This window comes from Drosophila bipectinata, chromosome 3R (genome assembly GCF_030179905.1).
Source record: "Drosophila bipectinata strain 14024-0381.07 chromosome 3R, DbipHiC1v2, whole genome shotgun sequence".
Classification (NCBI taxonomy): Eukaryota; Metazoa; Arthropoda; class Insecta; order Diptera; family Drosophilidae; genus Drosophila; species Drosophila bipectinata.
Window position 1 is genome coordinate 21,607,874 of NC_091739.1, and position 21,775 is coordinate 21,629,648.

A 21,775-nucleotide genomic window follows, 5' to 3' on the forward strand; every position below is an offset into this window, starting at 1 on the left:
AAGCAAATAGTGTTTTACCCATCTAACATTTAGATTTTAAATTAAAGAGAGATCATTTCTAAAAGTGTATCCTTTTGGGCGTGGCCACTTCAACTGCGAAACAAAAATGCCTAAGCCTTTCACTAGGCCGGGCTAATGGAGCCAGGAAGTGGCGCAAGAACAACAGAAACATGAAGAGCAAACTACGACAAAATCCATTAACCAACACAAAGTGGCTGACAACTGGGAAATGGAGAACGTGAACGGGAACGAGGAAGGCAGTTGTGCAACAAGGAGCAGGCAGCAGGAAAAAGGAGCTGTGTCTGAGCATTTTTGGGGCATTCATCGGGCTGGCAATTCGGTTTGCATTAATGCGATTTGTGGTCAACAATCAGACATGTGCAGCCCCAGCAGACAACAGTTCGTAGACCCCAAATGAACTTCTGGCCAAAAACAAAAAAAAATAGAGGAAAACGTCCCAGCATCGGGCCAAATCTATGCCAAGTTGTTGAGTTTTCCGTGTTTTACGCGGGGCCAGTGGCGATGGGGCGGGGATGGAACGGATGTACTGCATCTGCACTGTAACAAGCAGTGCCTCCCAGCCCACTTTTCCTGCCGCTTCTGTTGATTTCTGCCGCTCTGCTGCTCCGCGCTTGTTTGCCACGGGAAATACAACGAAAGAACTTTTCGTTAGCTGGCCCGATGCCAAACAGGAGTAGGGTGCCACGCCCACCGAAAACCTAAGGCCTCTTGTCGCATAAATCCCAGTTGCAGCTATCCCCACCATTCTCTTTCCAGCTCCTGGTCCTTTTTCCCTCGAGTCTTTCGAGTCCACATTTAATTAAAAGTAGATTCTCATATATTTTTCCATTTGCACGTGAAATTGTTTGGGGCAGGGCAGTGCCCTCCATTCATATGCTGTTGTGTACATATAGAGGTGCATTTATGCAATTCCCTTTTAACGGATGGCTTCCGTTTCGGCAGGTGCTTCCGGAGAAAGATATTTCTTAAATTGGGGCAGGCAGAGAGGGCCTGTCGTAAGGCACTTGGATATACTTTCTTATAAATATTAGCTATTTAATAGTACTAATTACCATTACCTACAATATCTTAAATAACTTTATATTGCCTAGTTTGTGGGGTCCTCTTACCTGAACTTGAAACATGGTCACCGAATCATCCAGCATTTGTATGCGAACCGTCAGCTTCTTGCCTCCCCGGTGTCTGGGCGTCGAGGGAGTGCCATCCACGCCGGAGGGTGTGCTCAGGGAGTGTGTCATCCGCCCGCCGGGCAGACCGCCACCACCGCCGCTGGCCAGGTCATAGTGGCGACCACCTCCTCCGCCGCCGGCGGACCGCGAGGCAGTGCCCATGTCGGCCAGAGACATTTTGTAGACGAGTATCTTGGTTACCTCCGGCTAGTAAAGCTTTCAGGATCTGGCATAGATCGTGACAATTGATTCCTAATTGCTGTCTTGGGGCGCTGTTGTCTTCGTTGAGGTTTCTGGTAAATGCGATAACTTGGAATGGTACTGGGTTTGAATCGTTTTGTGTCGTTAATTGAATTTTCCAGCTGTCTCTGTTTGTTTTCCTCTATAGTCGGTTCGGGCTTAATTCAATTTCATTTCGTTGCCGGAGAAGAACAATAACGAAAAAATGGGGAAGCTGCGGACCGCACATGTGTTTCACATTCGCCGCTTTCTAAGTTTCTTGGTGGATTTCTGGCATATTTCTTCTTGGTCAAATGGGTTTATTGGTTCGCTTGTGAAACTGTCTGTGCACGATAACTCTTACAACACGCATGTGTGGCACTTGGTTTCCTCATCGTAGTTCCTCTGGACTGGGTATCGTTTTCCTAAAAACACAACAAGAAGAGAAGCATGTCATTAAAAGAAATTAAAAGTTGAGAGATAATAGCTTAAAAGGATTGCAACAATCGAACTCTATCGAGTTCCCATTTCTAGGGAACTCGTTCGGTCTAGTTCTATTAATCATACCGCAATTAGCAGAGACAAATGGCTCACAGACATGCATTTCTAGCCACTATGTTCTTTATGAGCACATGCTAATCATTTGTGTTATTTATGACGAAACGTGACTTGTGCGAATCGGGGAACCAAACAGAAACTCTGTCTCGGTTTTATGGACTTGTCACATGCATATGAGAAAGAACTGCAGCACAGATAAGGGTATTGTTCCTCAAATGAATGGATGGATGGATGATGGGCCGAAAAGTCTGCGGTTCATTGAACGCCGTCAAGTTTGGTTATCAACCCAGGCCTTATAGTGTCTCTTTCCCAACCTGACTATGCATACAAGATACTCGAATCGCATCGTAAATTCACACATTTCACGCCCCATTCAACCTCATGGATGGGGCCGGCATCCTGTATCTGTATCTTGCAAATTGACAGCCAGCCGGCCACGTTCGCATTCAAATTTACGAGCCAAGACATAAATAAATGCTTCTGACTAAGGGGCCGAGTGAACTGAGCGTCGGTTTCTTCATAATTTTTCCATATTTTATTATTATTTTGTGCCTCTCTTTAAGGCCTGCCCACAGCATAATAGGCGCCAAGCTTTTCCCTCTTCCAGTCTACTTCTATGTAGGTTGGATGGCCACGGCTTTAGATTCAAGCTTGGGAGCATTATTTGTTCCACCATTATTGGTTGTTGTTCTCCTCCTTGGTGTGCTTGGTGAGCGTGGGCCAGACACGTGGGTAGGCTTTTCGGGGCCCGTCAAACTCGATCGGCCAAGACAAGCGGCAGCCAAGAGGTAGTTCTATTTGATTTGCCGCCTTTTCCCCTCCACCCCACAGGGCATATCTTCTGTTTATGCCCCGTGGGTCGATTTTGATAAGCTTATTTATTTTCACAGGTGCCTCACTAATTTCTTCTTTCTATTCCCCATTTCCAGCCACAGTCGGTCATTTATTTGGGTCATTGTTTGGGTTTTATGTGTTTTTAATTTTTCATGGCCCGGCTTACGAAAAATAGAGATTGTCGCCCACTTGCATCGTGTCATTTATTATTTCCAGTCCGAAAAGACCTACGGCTGTCTTTCCAGTCAGTTATCTTGTGTGGCATCCGCTTTATAATTCAAAAGGGTTTATTACTAATGCATTGCTTTTGTTTAGCTCATAAACACACTCATTACTATCTCCATTTTACAATTCAATCAATAGAAGCCTCAACAAACAACTAGGCATTTGCTCTCAATCGAACGAGACCCACTTTCTGGGATCCTAATGCATAAAACCCCTTATAAGGACACAGATCGGACGAGCTCACGATATTAATCACGATGTTTGCAATTTATGGGAGTTGCTTCTGGGGCTTGACTCTCCGACTGACAAGTCGGTGAATGGGGATGAAGTACCGCTAGTGCCAAGTTTGGTTCTGGCCAGCAAGTAGCCGTTTATTCGAGCCATAAGGCTTTATTGGCCGAGGCTTTATTGGCCGCATAGCTCTCCGCATTCCGAGGCTCAAATTGGCGAATGATGTGTCCCATCTGCAGTGAACCTGCCGGTTTTAATCACTGCCATCCAAACTTGAGCACTCCGGAGTTTGTTGTTTGTCAAGTAAAGTTTAACAAGTTTTCCCCAGAATCTCTCTAGCTCCAGCCAGGCCTGTGCATCTGTATCTTCTGTATGTGTGACCCACAAAAAGTTGTGTGCTCGTAACCCATCAAAGTTTTATGACTTTTATATGCTGTGGAGTGACATAAACTCATGGTTTATTAATTAAGTTTCGCATCGCATTCTAGGTGTGCTGGAAAAAGGTCAGGAATGGGGCGTGGCTGTAACTTGAAACTCTCAAATAAAACCTTGAATGCTAGTCTTTGAAATACACACAACTCTCAACTCTTCTTCAAAGATTAAGTGACAGAATCAGTTTTTCTTTTCAATTGGTTTTCTTTTCCTATCAATTTTAATTAATATTTTCCTTTTTATTTATTAACCATGTCAGCTATAATTTTATGAAATCTGAATCGATCTATCTGGTAGAAGAGAAAGGCATCCCAAGGCATCTCAATTAAAATGTATCTTCAGCATCTTTCATAATTCAGCAGCGGCTGCTCCCCTTTAAGAAAGATGAATCACTTTGGGATTTCTTCAGAAAACGAGGCACACAAATGCGGAGCAGGCCAAAGCCCCAGAAACAACAATTGAAGTTGAATGTTTGTATAGGGCCAGGCCAAGGAAAGAAAAATTAAAACTTCAACGAAAAAATCTTTTTTACATCCCACATGGTGCATGGTGCATGGCTTTCTCCTCCTACTCCTGCCTGGTTTTTTTACGCTCCACCATATACCATAATACCATATACTGGTTTAAAAATAAAATGCACAAACACCAAGTGATGTGTGTGCGTATAAAAGGATGCACTCCGCTCCGTCTGTCAGTCAGGCAGACTTCTTGTTGTTGCTACTGGCAGCAAGTCATTGCGTTTCAAAGTCAACTCTTTTTAGGAGTCGGCACAGCCTTTAGTGCAGTTCATTAAAATATTTATTTAAAGTCCCCCCCTACCCAGTCCAGCTCACGTCCAACTACATGCCACAACCACGGGCAGTTGCTCTTTTATATGACTCGGCTCTTTGTTTATCATTTCATTATATACGACTATACTTTATGGTGCACACACCCAGACACCCAGATACCAGATATAGGGGCGCTGATGGTAGTACATCCAGGGAGGAGCTGGGGGCACATGTGTGTGGCAAAATTTTTGCCTGACCCAGCCCTTCCACGTCTCGTTTTGTACTTGTCAGCAGATAATATTCTTCAGAACCCTCAGAATCTCTTAATTGCTATCTGCACTGGTTGCGAACGGGTGTCCCATAGAAACCTTTGTTCTCCTGCGAGTTTTATGATCTTTATTATAATTATTTCAAGGCATAAGTTAGAACGTGCATATTGTTTAATTTCTACAAGTTTCTAGCTAGACTGCGTTGTTAAAGATACTCTGTATCTATTATGTCAAAGACTGATAAATATTTTCACATGATACCTTACGTCGAAGCTTATAATAAATTGTTTGCTAATATGAAACTCGATCCACGCACTCAGGGGAATTATGATTAGGAAAAAATGAAAACAAACCGCAATCAAAAAGCTGAAAGTCTCTGAAATATAGTTTGTGTGTGTGTGGAAATCAATTAGTATTGTCGAAGGTAGCTCAAAGATACAAAGATACACCCATGCACGGGCACCGGCACAGTCACAGTACGAAGTGGAAAATAAAACTCGTTGACAAACACACCAAGTGACAGCTGGACAACACTTTGACTGAACAAACAAGTGGCTATGGGTATTGATTAGACAGCAACTTTTGTACTACCCCTCGTACATTAATCCCCCGACTTTCCCCAACCCCTTCTGTGGGGGAACTTGGATGGAAATTACAACAAATTGCGGCAATTGGTTGAAAAGAAATAGATAAAAACTATAGAAAAGATGGCAGAGATATCTAATAGCTTTGTCGCAGCACTGGCAAGAAATAAAAGATACTTTAAGGGACTTTGAAGGACATCCGAACCAGGTACAATAGAAACACTTTCTATATATTTGAACTCTCAAGAGTCAAAGTCCTCTGTGTACAGCTTAGCTAGAGGTGACTGTATCCATACATAAGCACTTGAGCTTGAATTTATATGCAACTCATGGCTAGGTATGATTTTATGCCACTCCAAACGGAAATGGAAATCGTTTTATGCTTTGACCAAAACCAGAAAACCTGCTATCGAGTGTAAATCACTGCCGAGAGGCCGAGAAAACAAAAAAATTCAATTAACCCACTGAAAAACAAAAGGAAACAATGGCATACAGCAAATTGAGTGAGCGCCAGGAACGACCACCCCCAAAGCCTGCCCCATGCCTCGCTTCCTCTGTCATTTGTTGCCCCCCCTTCCTGCTTACATGCAACGCAGCTGAAAGAAGCCCAGAAAGCCAACAAAGCGTATTGAGATCGCAAATAAAATATGTATAGGCCGAGAGTTGGCTGGCAACTTAATTTAGCCGGGCCCATTGGGGCTGTCGGCGAACCCGAGTGTGTTCTATCTGTGTATCTCACAGATACGCCGTGAACAGAACAGCGACATTTAGTCAGTCCGTCCGTCCGCCGGCCAGTCGCTGGCCAATGTTGACCCATTTCATCTGCACGATTAACTCGTTCGTTCTCTTTTGGTCAACAAGCCAAGTCGAGTTTTATTTCAGCCTCTATTTTTGTGTGTTTGCAGTCGGCATCCGTGTCTTGGCTTCGACATTTGCCATATGTACATATATATATATTTATATATATCTATATAATCTGTATATGGACATGTGTACTCATGGCAAACACGCGACGCCTTGTAAAAGGCAAATAGTAGAAAGCATCAAGGCACGAATTTCAATTAAAGTTATATTTTTGGAAAAAGAAAAGGCTCAGACAACTTAAAGACAGAATCTTAACTTTTTATTAATAATCATATTTCTGAAGAATTCTATATCTTGAAGGCTTGTATTTCTATGATGTATGTATCTTATTGCATTCTATTTATGATTTTGGTAACAAGGTTAGAAGACTATGTTGATCCTAAGCTTTCTATCAGGAACTTGTTGAGGTCTTAATATCAATGCCAAATATGATGATGTCAGAAGACAGGTAGAGTTTGTAAATAGAAAAAAATTGTGGTATTACTAGAAATAAATCAAAAATGGAAAAGACTAATAGCAACCACTTTAAAGAAAAAATTTTTACTCAAATCATAAGCTTTTACGACGAATAATTCTAAAATATATTAAGATACTATGATATGATATTACATGAATGAGGAATACTTGTTAGAGGCAAGGTTAGAAGAAGTTTTAAGTACAAATTTATGTTCATATATGTAAGTATTTGTAAGTACTTTGTATGTTGATCTCTAACTCACAACATGATGAGATCTTCGGTTCAATCCCCAAAACTGATGATGTCAGAGGTGGGGCAGAGTTGCCAAAATAAAGTAAATAATCGTAAATAAATGAAAACTTTAACAAAGGGAAGAACGAAATTTATTCGTGTCGCTGAAGCCAACAGCTATGCTAACAAACGGGTATTTTTAACAACTTCGGTTTCATTCGGTTCAGTCAAGTGTGTTGTCGTCGCTGGCTTATCTGTCCCCCCAACACCCCCCACACCCCCTTCACACGACACTCACCGCACTCGCACACACGAACACTGTCGCCACTGATAACGAAGCATGTAAGTGGACTGAGTGTAGAAAATACAGTGAAGCCCATGACCATAAAACAAGTTACTAAACAAATTTTAAATATATAAAAATTAGAGGTAAAGAACTCTTTTTCAAAGAAAATCAAGTATTTATCGTTTTTATATATTATAATTAGTTTGTTTTCAAAGAAATTCTTATCTATTGAGGCAAGACTGTGGCAAGAACTACCCTAGGGTGGCTCCCTTTGCTCATCGTTTATCTATTTGATTGCTGACTGTTGCTGCTGCTGCTGCTGCAGTATACAGGATAGATACATATATCATAGATACTGGGTCCGTTATGTGAAGCGTGTAACTGTATGGCATGTGAGTGTGTTTTATCATCGATCTTTTACCACTTATCGATTCGGTCCTGTTTTCCTTTCTTTTCGCAGAGCAAGATTGTGGACGAGTTCCGTCATTATTCAAATACAGATACGAGAAACAAAGTACGAAAATGCGATGGTTCCATAAGATAAGGGGATATCTTGCAGAACGCACTAGAGTATCTTAACAATTCATTTCTTTTGCGTGAAATAAAAGTGAAAATCTATTGAAAAATACACTGTGGCACGCAGGAACTAAGCCAGAGCCAGCGAAATGAAAGTGTGGGAGGTGTAAACTGGGGGTGTTGAGTGGGGCGGTATGGGTGGCGAGTCAAACAAATGCAATGACCTGAATTCGGAGCATTTTGTGCAGAGAAATGTGGAAAAGGACGATAAGTATATGATGAGGACTAAAAGCAAGATGTGAACCGGAAAACACAAGAATTTGGTTTTAGGAAAAAGGAAACAAAAACAACACTATAAGTAGTAGCTTTTAGTAATGGTTTTCAGTTACTCTAAGAAAGTTTCTACAATTTTTGTATGAATCTTTGAAATATATGTATGTATTTTAATTTCATTCATAAAAGCCTTTTAAACAGTACCTATATTATCAGTTATTTTCGTTTTAATCTCTTATTCACAACACGTCACCCACTCTCCCGAACGGGAGGCGCACCCCCTCGCTTATGGCTGTATTTAAGCCAGCTCTGCGAATGCTGAAAAGGTAAACATGTGTTGCCAAAACATAAAGCACAGGCCCGAACCCAAACGAACGACGAAAAAAAAAAATATTACAAGGCGCGGCACCTTTCGACGCAGGCGACAAGTGTTTACGAAAATCGCAGCCTGTGCAATTGTTGTTGGCGCTCCCCAGCTGCGTTGGGCTGAGAGGCTGTGTGTCCTTGTGCCTGGCACAACGGGTCTTTGAGGGCGTGGAGCGAATGGGGCGAGTGGGGGCGTTCGGGCCTGGCCAAGGGCCACCCGTTTTACTGTTGTCGAAGTCTACTTGCCTCACTCTCTGCACCGTTCTCCGTAGTGGCTCTGCTCTCGCAGCTCAGGCTGTGGTGGTGTGCGTGTGTGATGGAATTTACGTGCTTATTGAATTTTCAGCACAGCGAGTTGCGCAAAAACAAAAGCCAGTCCCGAGCTTGTAGCTTTGAACTATAATTAATTTCGATTTAATTAAAAGCGGGCCAGCAGCAGCCAGGAATTTCGCATCACTTCAGAGCGTTGTATCTCTCAAGCTGCGCCCTTCGCACACGGATACGGATACAGATACAGATACACACTCACACTCGCGTACGCTCAGAACGCCCAACTCCGGATCTGAGGTGCGAAAAAATTCACAACTGCCGATGTAATTGGCACAAAAGCACTTGTTACCCGATAATGGAGCGGTTTTCTGTTCTCAATCGGTTCTTGCGGACCTCTCGCACATGATTTCCACAGTTTTCCACGGAAAAACGCGCTGAGCCAAACGATTTCACTGCATTTTCCACTGCTCAAGTTTGTCCGCGTCCGCTCCGACAATCACGCACGTCCGCACAGTGGGGAGTTTTTTTTATTTTGAATTTTCTTTTGGGGTTCTGGGGCCACGGACTATCTGAATAGCGGTGAGATACTGTATCTGTATCGATAAGATATCGAAGATCTTCCCCATCTGGCCACACTGAAAATCAGCGAGGTGGCCACTCTCTCGCGAACCGGCCGGAAATGCACGAACCGGGTGGTAATTTTTATACTCTTGCAGAGGGTATTATAATTTTGTTCAACATTGTGCAACGCCGTTGCAGTTGCAACGCACACCTTCTAAGTTGATATAAGCATAATCTCACAGTTTCAAATTTATCTTTCATTACCAAAAATGGACAAAAAATCTAAAAAATATTTTGTCTCAGGATTTTGATGTAGAATGGTGGGCAATCGATCCAGAAATCGTTTAAGGTACTTCGCTTGGGAATCGGAGCAGAATTGGGGAAGATATAGCCATCACTGTGGACCCTATAGGGGAAAACCCCATTTTCAAGGGATCCCATCACCAAAAATGGACGAAAAATCTAAAAAATATTTTGTCTCAGGATTATGATGTAGAATGGTGGGCAATCGATCCAGAAATCGTTTAAGGTACTTCGCTTGGGAATCGGATGAGAATTGGGGAAGATATTGCCATCACTGTGGACCCTATAGGGGAAAACCCCATTTTCAAGGGATCCCATCACGAAAAATGGACAAAAAATCTAAAAAATATTTTGTCTCAGGATTTTGATGTAGAATGGTGGGCAATCGATCCAGAAATCGTTTAAGGTACTCCGCTTGAGAATCGGATGAGAATTGGGACAGATATAGCCATCACTGTGGACCCTATAGGGAAAAACCCCATTTTCAAGGGATCCCATCACGAAAAATGGACAAAAAATCTAAAAAATATTTTGTCTCACGATTTTGATGCAGAATGGTGGAGAATCGATCCAGAAATCGTTTAAGGTACTCCGCTTGAGAATCGGATGAGAATTGGGGAAGATATAGCCATCACTGTGGACCCTATAGGGGAAAACCCCATTTTCAAGGGATCCCATCACGAAAAATGGACATAAAATCTCAAAAATATTTTGTCTCGGGATTTTGATGAAGAACGGTGGAGAATCGATCCAGAAATCGTTTAAGGTACTCCGCTTGAGAATCGGATGAGAACTGGGGAAGATATAGCCATCACAGTGAACCATATAAGAGAAAACCCCATTTTCAAGAGATCCCATCAAGAAAAATGGACAAAAAATCTAAAAAATATTTTGTCTCAAGATTTTGATGCAGAAGGGTGGAGAATCGATCCAGAAATCGTTTAAGGTACTCCGCTTGAGAATCGGATGAGAATTGGGCAAGATATAGCCATCGCAGTGGGCCCTATAGGGGAAAACCCCATTTTCAAGGGATCCCATCATGAAAAATGGACAAAAAATCTAAAAAATATTTTGTCTCAGGATTTTGATGCAGAATGGTGGGAAATCGGTCCATAAATCGTTTAATCGGTCCCATCCACAGGCGAGCATGTTGGGCGAACATGTTGTGCTCGACGACATGTTTTTCCTGTGGATTGCTCGCCAACGGATGGCAATGTTGGCACCAACGTCAGTTGGAAAAACGTTTTGGTAGAGCAAAATGAATAAAAAGTTCCTGCTAGATTTTATTTATTGCCTAAAAAATGAGCCTGCGTTATGGCACGCCAAAAGCGATGCATACAAAAACAAGCATTTGCGTAATAATGCATGGAAAGTGCTACTCGAAAAATATAAAGAATTCGATGAGGACGCCACAGTAGACACCGTGAAGAAAAAGGTTAATTCGTTGCGTGCGTCATATAGACGAGAACTACAAAAGGTACATAGAAGTGAAAAACCAGGAGCTGGAGCGGACGATGTTTACCAGCCGAGCTTGTGGTACTTCAGTGACCTGTCTTTTCTGTATGAAACAGAATCCTCGGTTGATGGAATCAACAGTTTTGATGACGGCCCAGAAAATTACATAGTAAGTATTTTAATAAATACTTCGTTAATTAATTAATGAAATTCGTCATTTATTTTGTTTTTTAGCCGAAACGAAAATCGGATGAATCTCCTACAGAGTTCCTACAGAAAGCAGCACCGCACTTCGACAACATTAGCGCAAAGCAACAAAGGTGTGAAGCTGACATATATGCTGAAGGTTGGGCTGCCATGTTCAAGCACTTATCAAAGGAGCAGCAGCTTTTTGCGAAAAAAGGCATAGACGAGATCCTCATGCAAGGCCGCATGAATATGCTGACATATCAAGGGGTTTCAAGCATTGCAAATATTCCCAATAAGCTGAATAATACAAATTATAATGGATCTAGTTAGTGGGGAAAATGAAATTCAAGTAGTGGATGGACCTCTTAAACAATTTATTGGTATACAATAGAAAATTTAAACAATGAAGTAAACTAAATGGCAGAAACGGGCTTTAGGAATAATTCGCATTTCATTCTTGATTTCATGTGGGACATGCTATAAAAAAAATTGAAAAAAATCCATTTCTAAGATCTATTTTTTAGCTTTCGCTTTGGGCTTTGCTGCCGTAGAAGAAGAAGCTTTCTTTGAAGCCGCCTTGGATGTGCTGGCAGCTGGCTTCTTTTTGGCCTTAATCAAGCCATCTAGCTCCAGGTTGTCCTTGTCTTCGTCGTCCTCAGAGCCGGCTCCACCACCACCACCATCTTCCTCGCCCTCATCGAGACCTGGGTAATCCTCATCCCCGCCGGCCGCCTCCGCCTTTTTCTTCTTTATGCCGGCCTGGGCAGAGTAAGAATAGGCCATCACCTCCTTGTTGTACGAGCGGGTGAGAGCAGCCTTCACGCGTCCATCAACAGACTCAAACAGTGACTTCTTGCCAGGCCAGGAGGTAAGCTCGAGCAGCGAGTCCAGATCCTCGCGCAACAGATGGTAATCTTTCATAACATCGAGGGCAGAGGACACACCTTCTTGACCGTCCTTTGCAAGAGGCCGCACAATATTGTCCAGCAGGAAAGGGGCGTAGTCCAAGCGAACGGAGAGCCTAGAGCCAGAGGTGCAGGACCTGGTGTGGTCGTGCAACTCCTGTGCTAGTCTAGCGCGCTTTCCGGCCCTCGAGTTCTTGCCCAGCCAGCCGGGGAAGTTGATCTGTCCGGTGAAGTGGCCGCACATGTGCTCACCAGGCAGTATGGAGCTGAAGAAGGCCTGTGTAGGTAACAGACTCCAGGCGTTATTTGTGCGGATTTTCTTGTCAATCAGGTCGCCAAGACTGAGAGCATCTGCCGTGGCAGCCACTTTGGCGAGAACATCATTCCTTAAATAAAATAAATGGATAAATAATAAACATAATATCATTATATTGACCTTACTTGTTTCCTTGGGGAGTGACCTGGAGGTAATTCTGCTGAACAAATAGCGGAGCAAGACTGTAGTCGTGGAAGAAGAGATCAGACTTGTCGGCCAGGGACATGTTTTTGTGTTCTTCGGCCGTAAACACTTTGCGTACGACTTCCCAAGGTCCTAGTTTAAGATCCTTGGTGGCCACCTGTTGTCCTGCTTTACCCACGGAGTCCTCCTTGGCGCTGAGCAGGGCGATGTGATTGATGGATTGTCGGATGTCGTTGTTAGTGGCTGCAATGATTTCCTCCACCTTTGCGGGTGAAATCTTGACCTTCTCTTTGAAGCAAATGCTCATTATCTTGCCCTTGATCTGTTCGAGGCGAGGTCGCTGGAATCGCAAGTCGTAGCAGTAGTTGACCAGAGAACGTATCTTCGGGTGGTTACGATCGTTACACATACAGATGATGGGAATGGAGCTATCCTTGATCAGAGCGATCAGCTCTTGCATGCCGCCACGATCCTCATTTCCAGCCATTCCGTCCACCTCGTCCATTAGAAGCACGTGCTTCCGGGACACTGCCTGCCCCTGGCCATTGAAGTAGCCGGCCAGGGATTTGTTGCCCAGTAGAGTAGCCACTTCTTCCTTCAGTAAGCGCTTGCTTCGCGTGTCCGAGGCATTGAACTCCACAGCGTCAAAACCGAGCTCTTTAGCAACTAAAGTGGCAGTTGTGGTCTTTCCTATACCCGGAGGTCCAGACAGTAATGCTGCTTTGAAGAAGCTGCCATCGTCGTTTTTGGCCCAGGGGTTTGGTCGCTGAGGCTTCTTTTTTCCATCGTGGTTCACATACCATTTGGAAAGCCAGTTCATTAGTCTAGAAAAATATTTTATAAAATTAGAAATGGTACACCTCAGGACACGTCTACTTACTTAGTCACGTTGCTGGCGGCTCCTGCCTGTCCCACAATCTCCTTAATGTTCGAAGGCTTGTGTTTGTCCACCCAGGCCATGCCGAGCAGGTCCTGGGGTTTCGCCTCTGCGGCTCCATTTACAAACACTTTTTGCTCTTGGGAGCTGGGCTCCTCCTTCTTTACCTTCATGGTTACGGCCGGAACGTTGTCCTCAAGCTTAGCCTTCTTTGCCTTGGGAGAAACAGGCTCTTCTTTTACTTTATGCTTCGTGACCCCCTTTTCCTCTTTGACTTTGGATTTTGTAGATGTTTTCTCTTCCTTTGAGCCGGAGTGGCTATTTTCCTTCTTTACTTCCCGAGAGCTCTGCTCCTTTTTGGGACTCTTTTTCTCCTCTTTTACAAGCTTGGATAGTCCTGATTTCTCTCTTATTAGATCGAACAGCCCATCCTCACTAAGGATGGGGATGTTAAGCTCTTCTGCAACTGCCAGTTTTTTAGGACCCGCCTCTTCGCCCACCACCAAATACTGGAGCTTCTTGCCCACGACAGTCATCACTCGACCACCGAGCTCCTTGATCACCGACTCTGCTTCCTCGCGCTCCATGGATTCCAAAACTCCAGTGACTACAAACGTAAGTCCGCTGAGACAGTTGGGAGTTCCCTTGGGTATTTCCTTGCTGCCTGGATTTAGGCAACTACTGCGGTTCTTGTACTTCTGGTAAAGCACGGCGGACATGCGTTTCCGCTCGTGGCGCTCCTCATCTGTAAGCACGCTTGTTTCTAGATCTGCATGCGGTTTCTCCTTCTTTGCCCGTGGAGTGGAGGACTTGGATTTGGACTCCTTAACAAATGGAGCATCTGGGCTGGACTTCTTGGCTTTTTTGGGAGTGGGAGACTTTGGTGGTGGAACAGACTCCTTTTCAGCCGGATGGCGTTCCTCCTCCACTCGAAGGCTCTCCTCCATATCCACTTCCATGAGACTCTTGTCTATATCTTCGTTCTCGAATTCCAGAACCGCCTTCGTCTTCGGCTTGGGCACCACCACGCGCTTGGTTTCCCCACCGAAAAGCTCTGTGGGGTCCACAGGCTTCTTGAGCTTTGTGAGCGAAGGTTTCTTGCCATTTGTGTGGCTCGATTTTTTCTTTTTCGAATCCGGCTCGGGGGTGGCTTCAATCTTTTCATCTTCGCTGGACACAACCTTGGAGGTCTTTCGTCTCTTAGTGTCGTGCGGAGTGGGTGGAACCTCGTCCTCATCACTGGAGATTATCAAAGCCTTTCTGCGTTTTGGCGCCTTTGACGGCGTCTCTTCGTTCCCATTGTCATCCTTGACTTCTTTGGCTTTGCTTGGAATGCGTTTGAAGAAACTGTCGATGCCCTGGAATAGTGGTTAAGGTTAAATAGGGTTTCATCTTTATCCCTGACCAACTGTCATCAACATACCCGCTGCATTATTTATTAAATTTAAATGTTTTGATGGAGCTGAATGTCGCGACTGAGGTCGAACATGTATCAAAATATCGATATACCAATGTGCTCCCAAAAAATAACCGATATTATCCTATTTTTTGATTATCTGAACCTAAGATGCAGGTACTATAATAACCGTATTTTTTCAAGATCTTTAAGATAACTTTTATGTGTCAGTAGAAAAATAGAATATAAAATATAGAACCCCAAAAAGACCTCATTTATAATGAGAAGTATGGCAACTTTAGCTTAACAGAGCAGTGCGTTAACAGCACACTGTTAGAAAATGGACTGTTATGACAGATGTGCCATAGCAATCAGCAATTTAAAGCTAATAAATTTCGAATTCAAAATTCAAATATTGACGAAAATTAAAAGTTTAATGTCCAATATATATATAAAAGACGTTAATATTAAGATTATCTTTTTCTATTTTACCTATCACCCCTCTTTAACAGTTTTTTAGTTTAGTTTAGTGCCAAATGGCAATAGGATTGATTACTTACAAATTATTTCGTAACAAAGAAACCAAAAATGCTAAGCTTAATCGTTGCAACAAATTGTTAAATTTGCATTGAAAGGCGATACAAATCCGTGCCATTTGACGTATGCTCCATCAATCTTCCGCTAATGTAATGCAATCTAATCAAATCAAATCACAATCACATCATCAACGCCACTTTACACCGCCCTGAAGACGAATCCCCGCGGCATTCTCTAGCCCCAGAAGCGTTGCAAAAGCTGTTTAGTTGCATTACAGGGCATTAGGCGGTCTTTCCCCGAGTTTTCCCTTTGGCCCTGGTAGCTGTCAACCCTCTGGGCTAGCCGATTACACGCGCAATTAAGGGTTGCGGATACGGCGGCTGCCGAGCCACCCCCACCGCCACCCACAAGGTATGGCCTGCCACTTGGCAACGACCTTGCTTGCGGCCTGTTGCACGTGCTAAACGCCGTCAAATGTCACCCTTGGGGCCGATTTGAACGATCACCGCTTAACACCGATTTTGATTAAATTCAACATAAACAAACAGGCGCGAGGGAGCGCAGATTACAAGGTTCTTGGTGGTTGATGTTTTTCGGAATTAATTACAGTTTTGTTTTTCTAAAAAGTTACAAAAAACCTTATTCATTTATTGATTTAAATTTATTAAATTTTGTATTTAAACTAGTTTAAACTCGGTTTTCGAAAAGTACCATGTTTTGGATAAAATCTAAAACTGTCAGTCCTGATATTCTAGAAATAGTAATTTAGTTTATAGGATCTAATGTAAAAATATAACACGTTTTATAAAGATCAGGATTTGAAAAAGTTTCAAATACTTAAACCTCAAGAAAAGAACTCACTATTTTTGGAATATTAAAACTAAAAACTTTAATAAAATTCAAAAAAGAAAGTGGGAAATAAAATTAAAACCTTAAATTCAACAAGTGAAGTTTATTTACTGGAAAACCTCAAAAAGAATCAGGAAAAATTTCGACTCTGTTGGGGAGAAAAGTCAGTGTGTGAAATGTATTAAACATATAAAGGGTTGGAACGACTTTCCCTGGCCAAGTGACTAACTGACTGACTGGCTGGATGATGCTGGATGATGCTGGAGCAGCACATGCCAAGGTTCCCACCCAAAAGAAAACAGATGGCTTTGAATATAAATTGACCTCGGGTGGATTCCGTTTGGCAGGACGTTAAAATATGCGTCGAAAGTCGCCAGTCGCCAGTGGCAAGTAAATAAATACAAATCGGGGGGTGGCCAGGCCCGCCCCCTTTCACACGGATTTATTACATTTGCATTTGATTTTCCCGATTATGTGACATTTTCCTGCCAACTCATGATGGGGTGAAAATTACGAGGGTACAGAGAGGGGGAAACACTAATTCGAAAATGGCGTGTGATGGAAAACACTTGTTCTCCTTTTCGGGCGGCGGTCAGGCTGTCTCATTTATCGATCATTAGCGCCGGCTAATCCCCACACCCTCGCCCTCGCCGTCTCTGGCCCTGTTTAATCGTGATTAATTATTTTGACGCATTATTTTGATTCGATATTTATCAAAATGTCGCAAAATAGTGCTTAGCCTTTTATTATGTTTGCTCAACTGATTAATCTTTGGGCCGGGTTCATGTTAATGTAGTTGACTTTTTATGGCCACCTTTCACTCCCTTGTTTGGTGGGAGTATTAACTGTTTTTTGGTTTTTGGCTTATATGCTAATACAAGCCAACCTGACTTGGGCTTAACCAATGAAAAATTGGCATTTCCTTTGGGTTGTGAGTGTTGCAAAATACATTAACTAAATTAACTTAATTCCTTAGTTTGGTATTTTAATTTCTTATTCTTCCTCCCTGTTTATGGAAGCTTCAACTTGGCATCATCCAGCATTATTTTTTCAAGCCCAAGACAAGAGCCCTAAAAGGTTAATTACCAACATACCAGATGCTGGAAACTGTTCAACTCAACAGAACCGAATATAACCAAGCCCCGAACCCAAACGAAACCCCACACAGAGTCTGAAACAAGTTTCCCATGGGCAGAAATTAATAAAATTTGCAATTTACAATTTGGAAGCGACTTATATATCAGTGGGAAAACATGGCGCAATGTGTGCGGAGAAAACATGTTCAACAGTTAATAAAACAAATAATTGCATCGTGTGTGCAATAAAAAGAAGGTTAAACGCGGCCCAAGTCGCGGCCATAGAAGCCGCCTAGACGACGTTTATGGCAAGAGGCGGGGCCTCTGGGGGGACTCCGGGGCAGGGGCGTTACGGGACGGGACCTAGAGACAAGAACTAATCATCCGGGAGCGGGAGCAAGAGAAGACCTCGACGTAGACGTCGCGCCAATTGGAATTGCAAATCTTCAGGGAGTGGGAGTGAGAGCGATACACGTGTTCCAGCAAAAGAAGGAGCGGTACAGACAACGAGGAGCTTTAACAAGGATGTTGGAGCATCAGGAGCGGTTTTATTCAATTCTTTCCTATTTTATTAGAGAATCTTTTAGAAGCTTTAATAAAAAGAACATATGTACTTTCAAGTACTATACAGATTCATTGTAAAAATAATAAAATTTGTAGGTAATTATTAATTTAAATCACTTAAATCTGCCTAGGACGCTCCTGGTCCTGGTCCTGTATATACATACTTTTACTATATATGGTGGACATATATACATACATACCAACATATTGCCCACACATTGGTCTCCCGTCTAAGACAAAATGGTGGAGTCATGGCTGGAAATCGATGTGGAGGTGGGGACTGAGAATGGGAATGACGAGAGAAGCAGGACACACAGGTTCATTCTCCCATAAATACGCTCAGCGGGTGTTAAATATTTTGTACGGCTTCTGCAAGTCCTCGACATCGACTGCGACTTCGACTTCGAACTCAAACTGAAGACCCCGACCAGACTTGGCCAAAAGACAGTCCAGGGCCCAGACACTGCTTGGCTATCTCTTAAACAAACGCACAACTTTTGGCCCAAACGCCTTTGTTCATCAATTAAGCTGTCTGTCCGATGTCCTCTGGCCCCCGATCCTCCTGCATCGGTCCTCCCCATTGAGCCCCAAGTGCACATACATACGAAAGAGAAGGCGCTATGGCATGAGAAAGAGATGGGTGGTGGATGGAGGGCACGAGGAGTTGGAGACACATGCTATGGCTTGTAAATTGTGCGTCGGTCAGAAATTGAAATATGGCGTCGCAACGCAGGCAAATTGAAATCAATGAAAATGCTGTATTCCTTGAATCTGGGATACTGCATGGAAGACGAGTTGGGGAGGAGAAATTTAACAGAATTTAATGGTCTTAAAGGGTACAAAGTTGTAAAGATATCCTTAAGATTTGTGAATAACTAGGTTTGCTGAGAGAATGGATAATATCTTTAAAATATTTCAAACTACTATCTGTAATACTAATACTTACAATGATAATGGTAATAATAGTAACTGTACCATTCCTGGTTTTTTATCTCTTAATTAGCTTAAAGTTACATAAAAGTAATCTAAAATGTAATACTACTCTTTAAGCACATTTTTTTATTTTTAATAATTACAATCTCTTGCATTTTTATTGAATACTTTTATCTTGAAGACATTTACGATCAGAATATATCGGATTACCGCATTGAGACTTGCCACCGAACTGTTCTAAGCCGATTTTCCTCACGGCGCCTCAACTTGATGGAATCTCCTGGGATGTTGGCACCCTCCTCTCTAGCTCTCTCCCTGGGCCTACGAAATTGTTTATAGATATATTTTAAATGCCGATAAAAGCACATGTACGACAAGCAGCCAAACAAGAGACCGAACATGCCATCATTACCACCAACCGATCTGAACTAAACTGAACAGAACTGATCCGTCGAGCCGAGAACTGAGAACTGAGCTTAAGATCCGACACAGCGCCATGTTTGATGATTAAATCTCGAAAATGTTAATGATGCCGAAAGCGGAGGCAGCCGTAAAAGACCCTCCGATCGAGATGGAACCAAAACTCAGACATGGAAATTAGCTGACGATTGCCATGGCCAGGAGATGCGATCGTTAAACGAACGCCAAGGATCTCCATCTCCCTCGCCATCTGTATCGGGATCGGTTTTCATTTGACGCGCTCCGATCTGGCGGCATTTTGATATTGATTAACCAACTGAACCCTCGGTCCCTCGATTCCTCGCTCCGTCCGATCAAAATACCTATTAGCAATTAAAAGACGTCGACAGAAAAAAAAACGACCAACAAGAACTTATGACAAGTTAAGAAAGTCGAGTCTAGGTACCGTTGCTCCTTCCTTCGATCGCCTCCATATGAAGTTGAAAATTATGGGACATTAATTGACTCTAGGTTAACAACCAACAAAATCTGAAAGAGGGACTGGGAAAAAAATTATGAAAAATATTATTGCATTGTCTGGTCGAGAGGTGCAAAGGGGTTTTCTTTATGGGGTCCCCTTTTTGTATCTTCCCCGTTTTGGGTTCTTTTATGTAACTGGTTTTATGTAACTTGCCTTTAGCCCTTTGTGATAGCCGGAGATTCTTGGTTCGAATGGCATTGTCCAGGGTCTTTTGATTATAGTGTTTATATCTTTGAAGATCTTTTGATCTTGTACTTTTCAATTGCAATCATATTTGCAAAATATATTTGGGTTATGAAACAAAAATCAGAAACTATTTTTATACATTCCATACCTTTTTTTCAGTTCTTTCTTAAAAAGCCAGAATTCTTAATTATGGGTTTGGGGCTGTCCAATTTTGTGAAGATTAATTGAACAATCAATTTAAATTTTTATAGGTTTTCAACTTTTCATATCTCTTACACGACTTTTTGTGTTTTTTTTAGTCTCTTTCCATATCTTTCGGGTTATTGTTTGGTTATAAATTCGATTTCTTTGTGGCGTTCGAAGTGGCCTTTAATTCTCGGGTTTCCTCTTCGGTTCTGACCAATTTAAAATTATAAAATAGTAGCATTAATGAAAGATAAACGTTGTGTAGATTTTTGACATTTTATTTAGGAATCTCTCAACATATTAAATCCTCTAGCACTCCTTGTAAATATTTTGATGTCTTACCATTAAAGAGCTATAAATGCGATCACAAAAAAATTATTACTTTCATCGCAAACATTAAACGGAGAACAAACTTAACGACAGCGGAAATTTGCTCATAGTTTGTCGGCGATTTTCAATAATTTATTTATTTGGTTTTATGGCTTGGAAATGACTAGTAATTGAGTCAGGATTTCCATTAATTTGCAATTATTTTAATACTTCCCCCATGGGGTGGATCCATAAATGTTTTTATGCGTCGTTGCACGATTGGCGCCATTTTTGAGAAATTTTAATGAAATTATAAATTCGATCGTATATTTGACTGACTTTTATTCGATCCCTAATGTTAGTTTCGATCGGTTTATATCCCACCAATGGCGGACGGACAGTGACAACGACACCTACGGATTTTTTAGTGCATCATACCTATGAGTTTTCCCGGCCGAGCCTTTCCATTATTTTCATTTCCATTTCGTTTTAATTTATGTGCATTTTAAATGCTTGTGATTCTGTTTCTATGGCGCATGCGCTTCGGTTCTCGATCGGACAATAGTTTTTCGATGCCACTTGACTATACTCGTATAAGCAAACAACGTTTTTATAGTTTACACCCATCAAAGATTTTATGGGTTAGTTGACGTTGGACTGGGTCGTCGGATCCTCTATTATCGTCCAAACCGTGAAAGATTTTGTTACAACACTCGGCTGCGATTAGACGATTAGACTTTTGATATCTTCAAAGGCGGGATCTCCACTCGATCAAATAAAAATTTGAAATTGATTTTTATCAGTTCTGGAGATCCTTTTTACAATCTTGAACAAAATATTAAACAAAGTCTAGTAGTTGTATTATTATTAGTAAGTAATTTGAAGAAAGTTTTTTGTGCCTTTGTTGCCCATTTGCTCTGACCCAAAAGTTTTGAACAATAATAACTCTTATTTTCCATTTAATTGGCCCTGCAAATCATCGAAAAGGCTATGCAAATTTCACTCTGCTTACCACCAAAAATGAACAAGCCGGAGAACAAAAAGTGAAACGAAAACTTTTACATTTCAATTTTCCACACTGTCACCCCGACCAGAGGAAGTCAGACTCTAATGCCCAACTAATTAATGAAAGTAAATTAATTTATACGTAAATTGTTTTGTTTAGAAACGGTCTGCCGTTTGTGCCTTAATTCCCCAGTTCCTCGGTTTTAGGGGCCAGAGTTTTATCAATGGCTTTGTCAGACGCTTCTTGAATGCCTAATGAGGCAAATGGTGGAAATTGGAAGTTTTCTACTTGTTTTCTCGGCTCGGGGTTCACTTGACTTGACTCGACTTAATTCGCTGGGTAATTGTTGATTTGGTTTCGTTCGGGTTCCTTAATAGAACGTGGGAGATTTTCCCGCTTATCACTTCTAAAATGTAAGGTATTGTAGTGGAAAGGTATTCAGGTATTTAAGGTACTTATAAGTAATAT

The 21,775-nt window shown here is 42.2% G+C and overlaps 2 protein-coding genes across 6 annotated transcripts in view; both read right to left on the reverse strand.

Moving 5' to 3' along the window:
- Cdep (Chondrocyte-derived ezrin-like domain containing protein) overlaps positions 1-9,155 on the reverse strand; it is a 33,605-nt gene extending 24,450 nt beyond the window's left edge. The window contains exons 1-2 of one of the 5 annotated variants that reach the window (XM_070280736.1): positions 8,552-9,148; positions 1,131-1,834 (exon numbers count right to left, since the gene is read on the reverse strand). In XM_070280736.1, coding sequence (XP_070136837.1) covers positions 1,131-1,367 — 237 coding nt within the window. In that variant the 5' untranslated portion in view covers positions 1,368-1,834; positions 8,552-9,148. Of the gene's footprint in view, positions 1-1,130; positions 1,835-8,551 lie in introns of all 5 variants that reach the window. The other 4 variants (XM_070280738.1, XM_017237304.3, XM_070280733.1 and 1 more) reach the window with 4 other exon arrangements.
- Positions 9,156-11,409: 2,254 nt separating this feature from the next.
- On the reverse strand, positions 11,410-14,945 carry Gnf1 (germ line transcription factor 1). Its single transcript, XM_017237368.3, has 4 exons — positions 14,749-14,945; positions 13,329-14,683; positions 12,430-13,272; positions 11,410-12,374 (listed from the first exon to the last, which is right to left on the reverse strand). The coding sequence occupies exons 1-4, from the start codon at positions 14,755-14,757 to the stop codon at positions 11,597-11,599; spliced, it is 2,985 nt and encodes a 994-aa protein (XP_017092857.2). The 5' UTR covers positions 14,758-14,945; the 3' UTR covers positions 11,410-11,596.
- Between the last annotated feature and the right edge of the window lie 6,830 nt (positions 14,946-21,775).

Coding starts and splice junctions, on each gene's coding strand:
- Gnf1 (XM_017237368.3), bottom strand. Junction 13,273..13,328: donor GCCGCCAGCAACGTGACTAA/GTAAGTAGACGT, acceptor ATATTTTTCTAG/ACTAATGAACTGGCTTTCCA. Junction 12,375..12,429: donor GTCACTCCCCAAGGAAACAA/GTAAGGTCAATA, acceptor ATTTTATTTAAG/GAATGATGTTCTCGCCAAAG.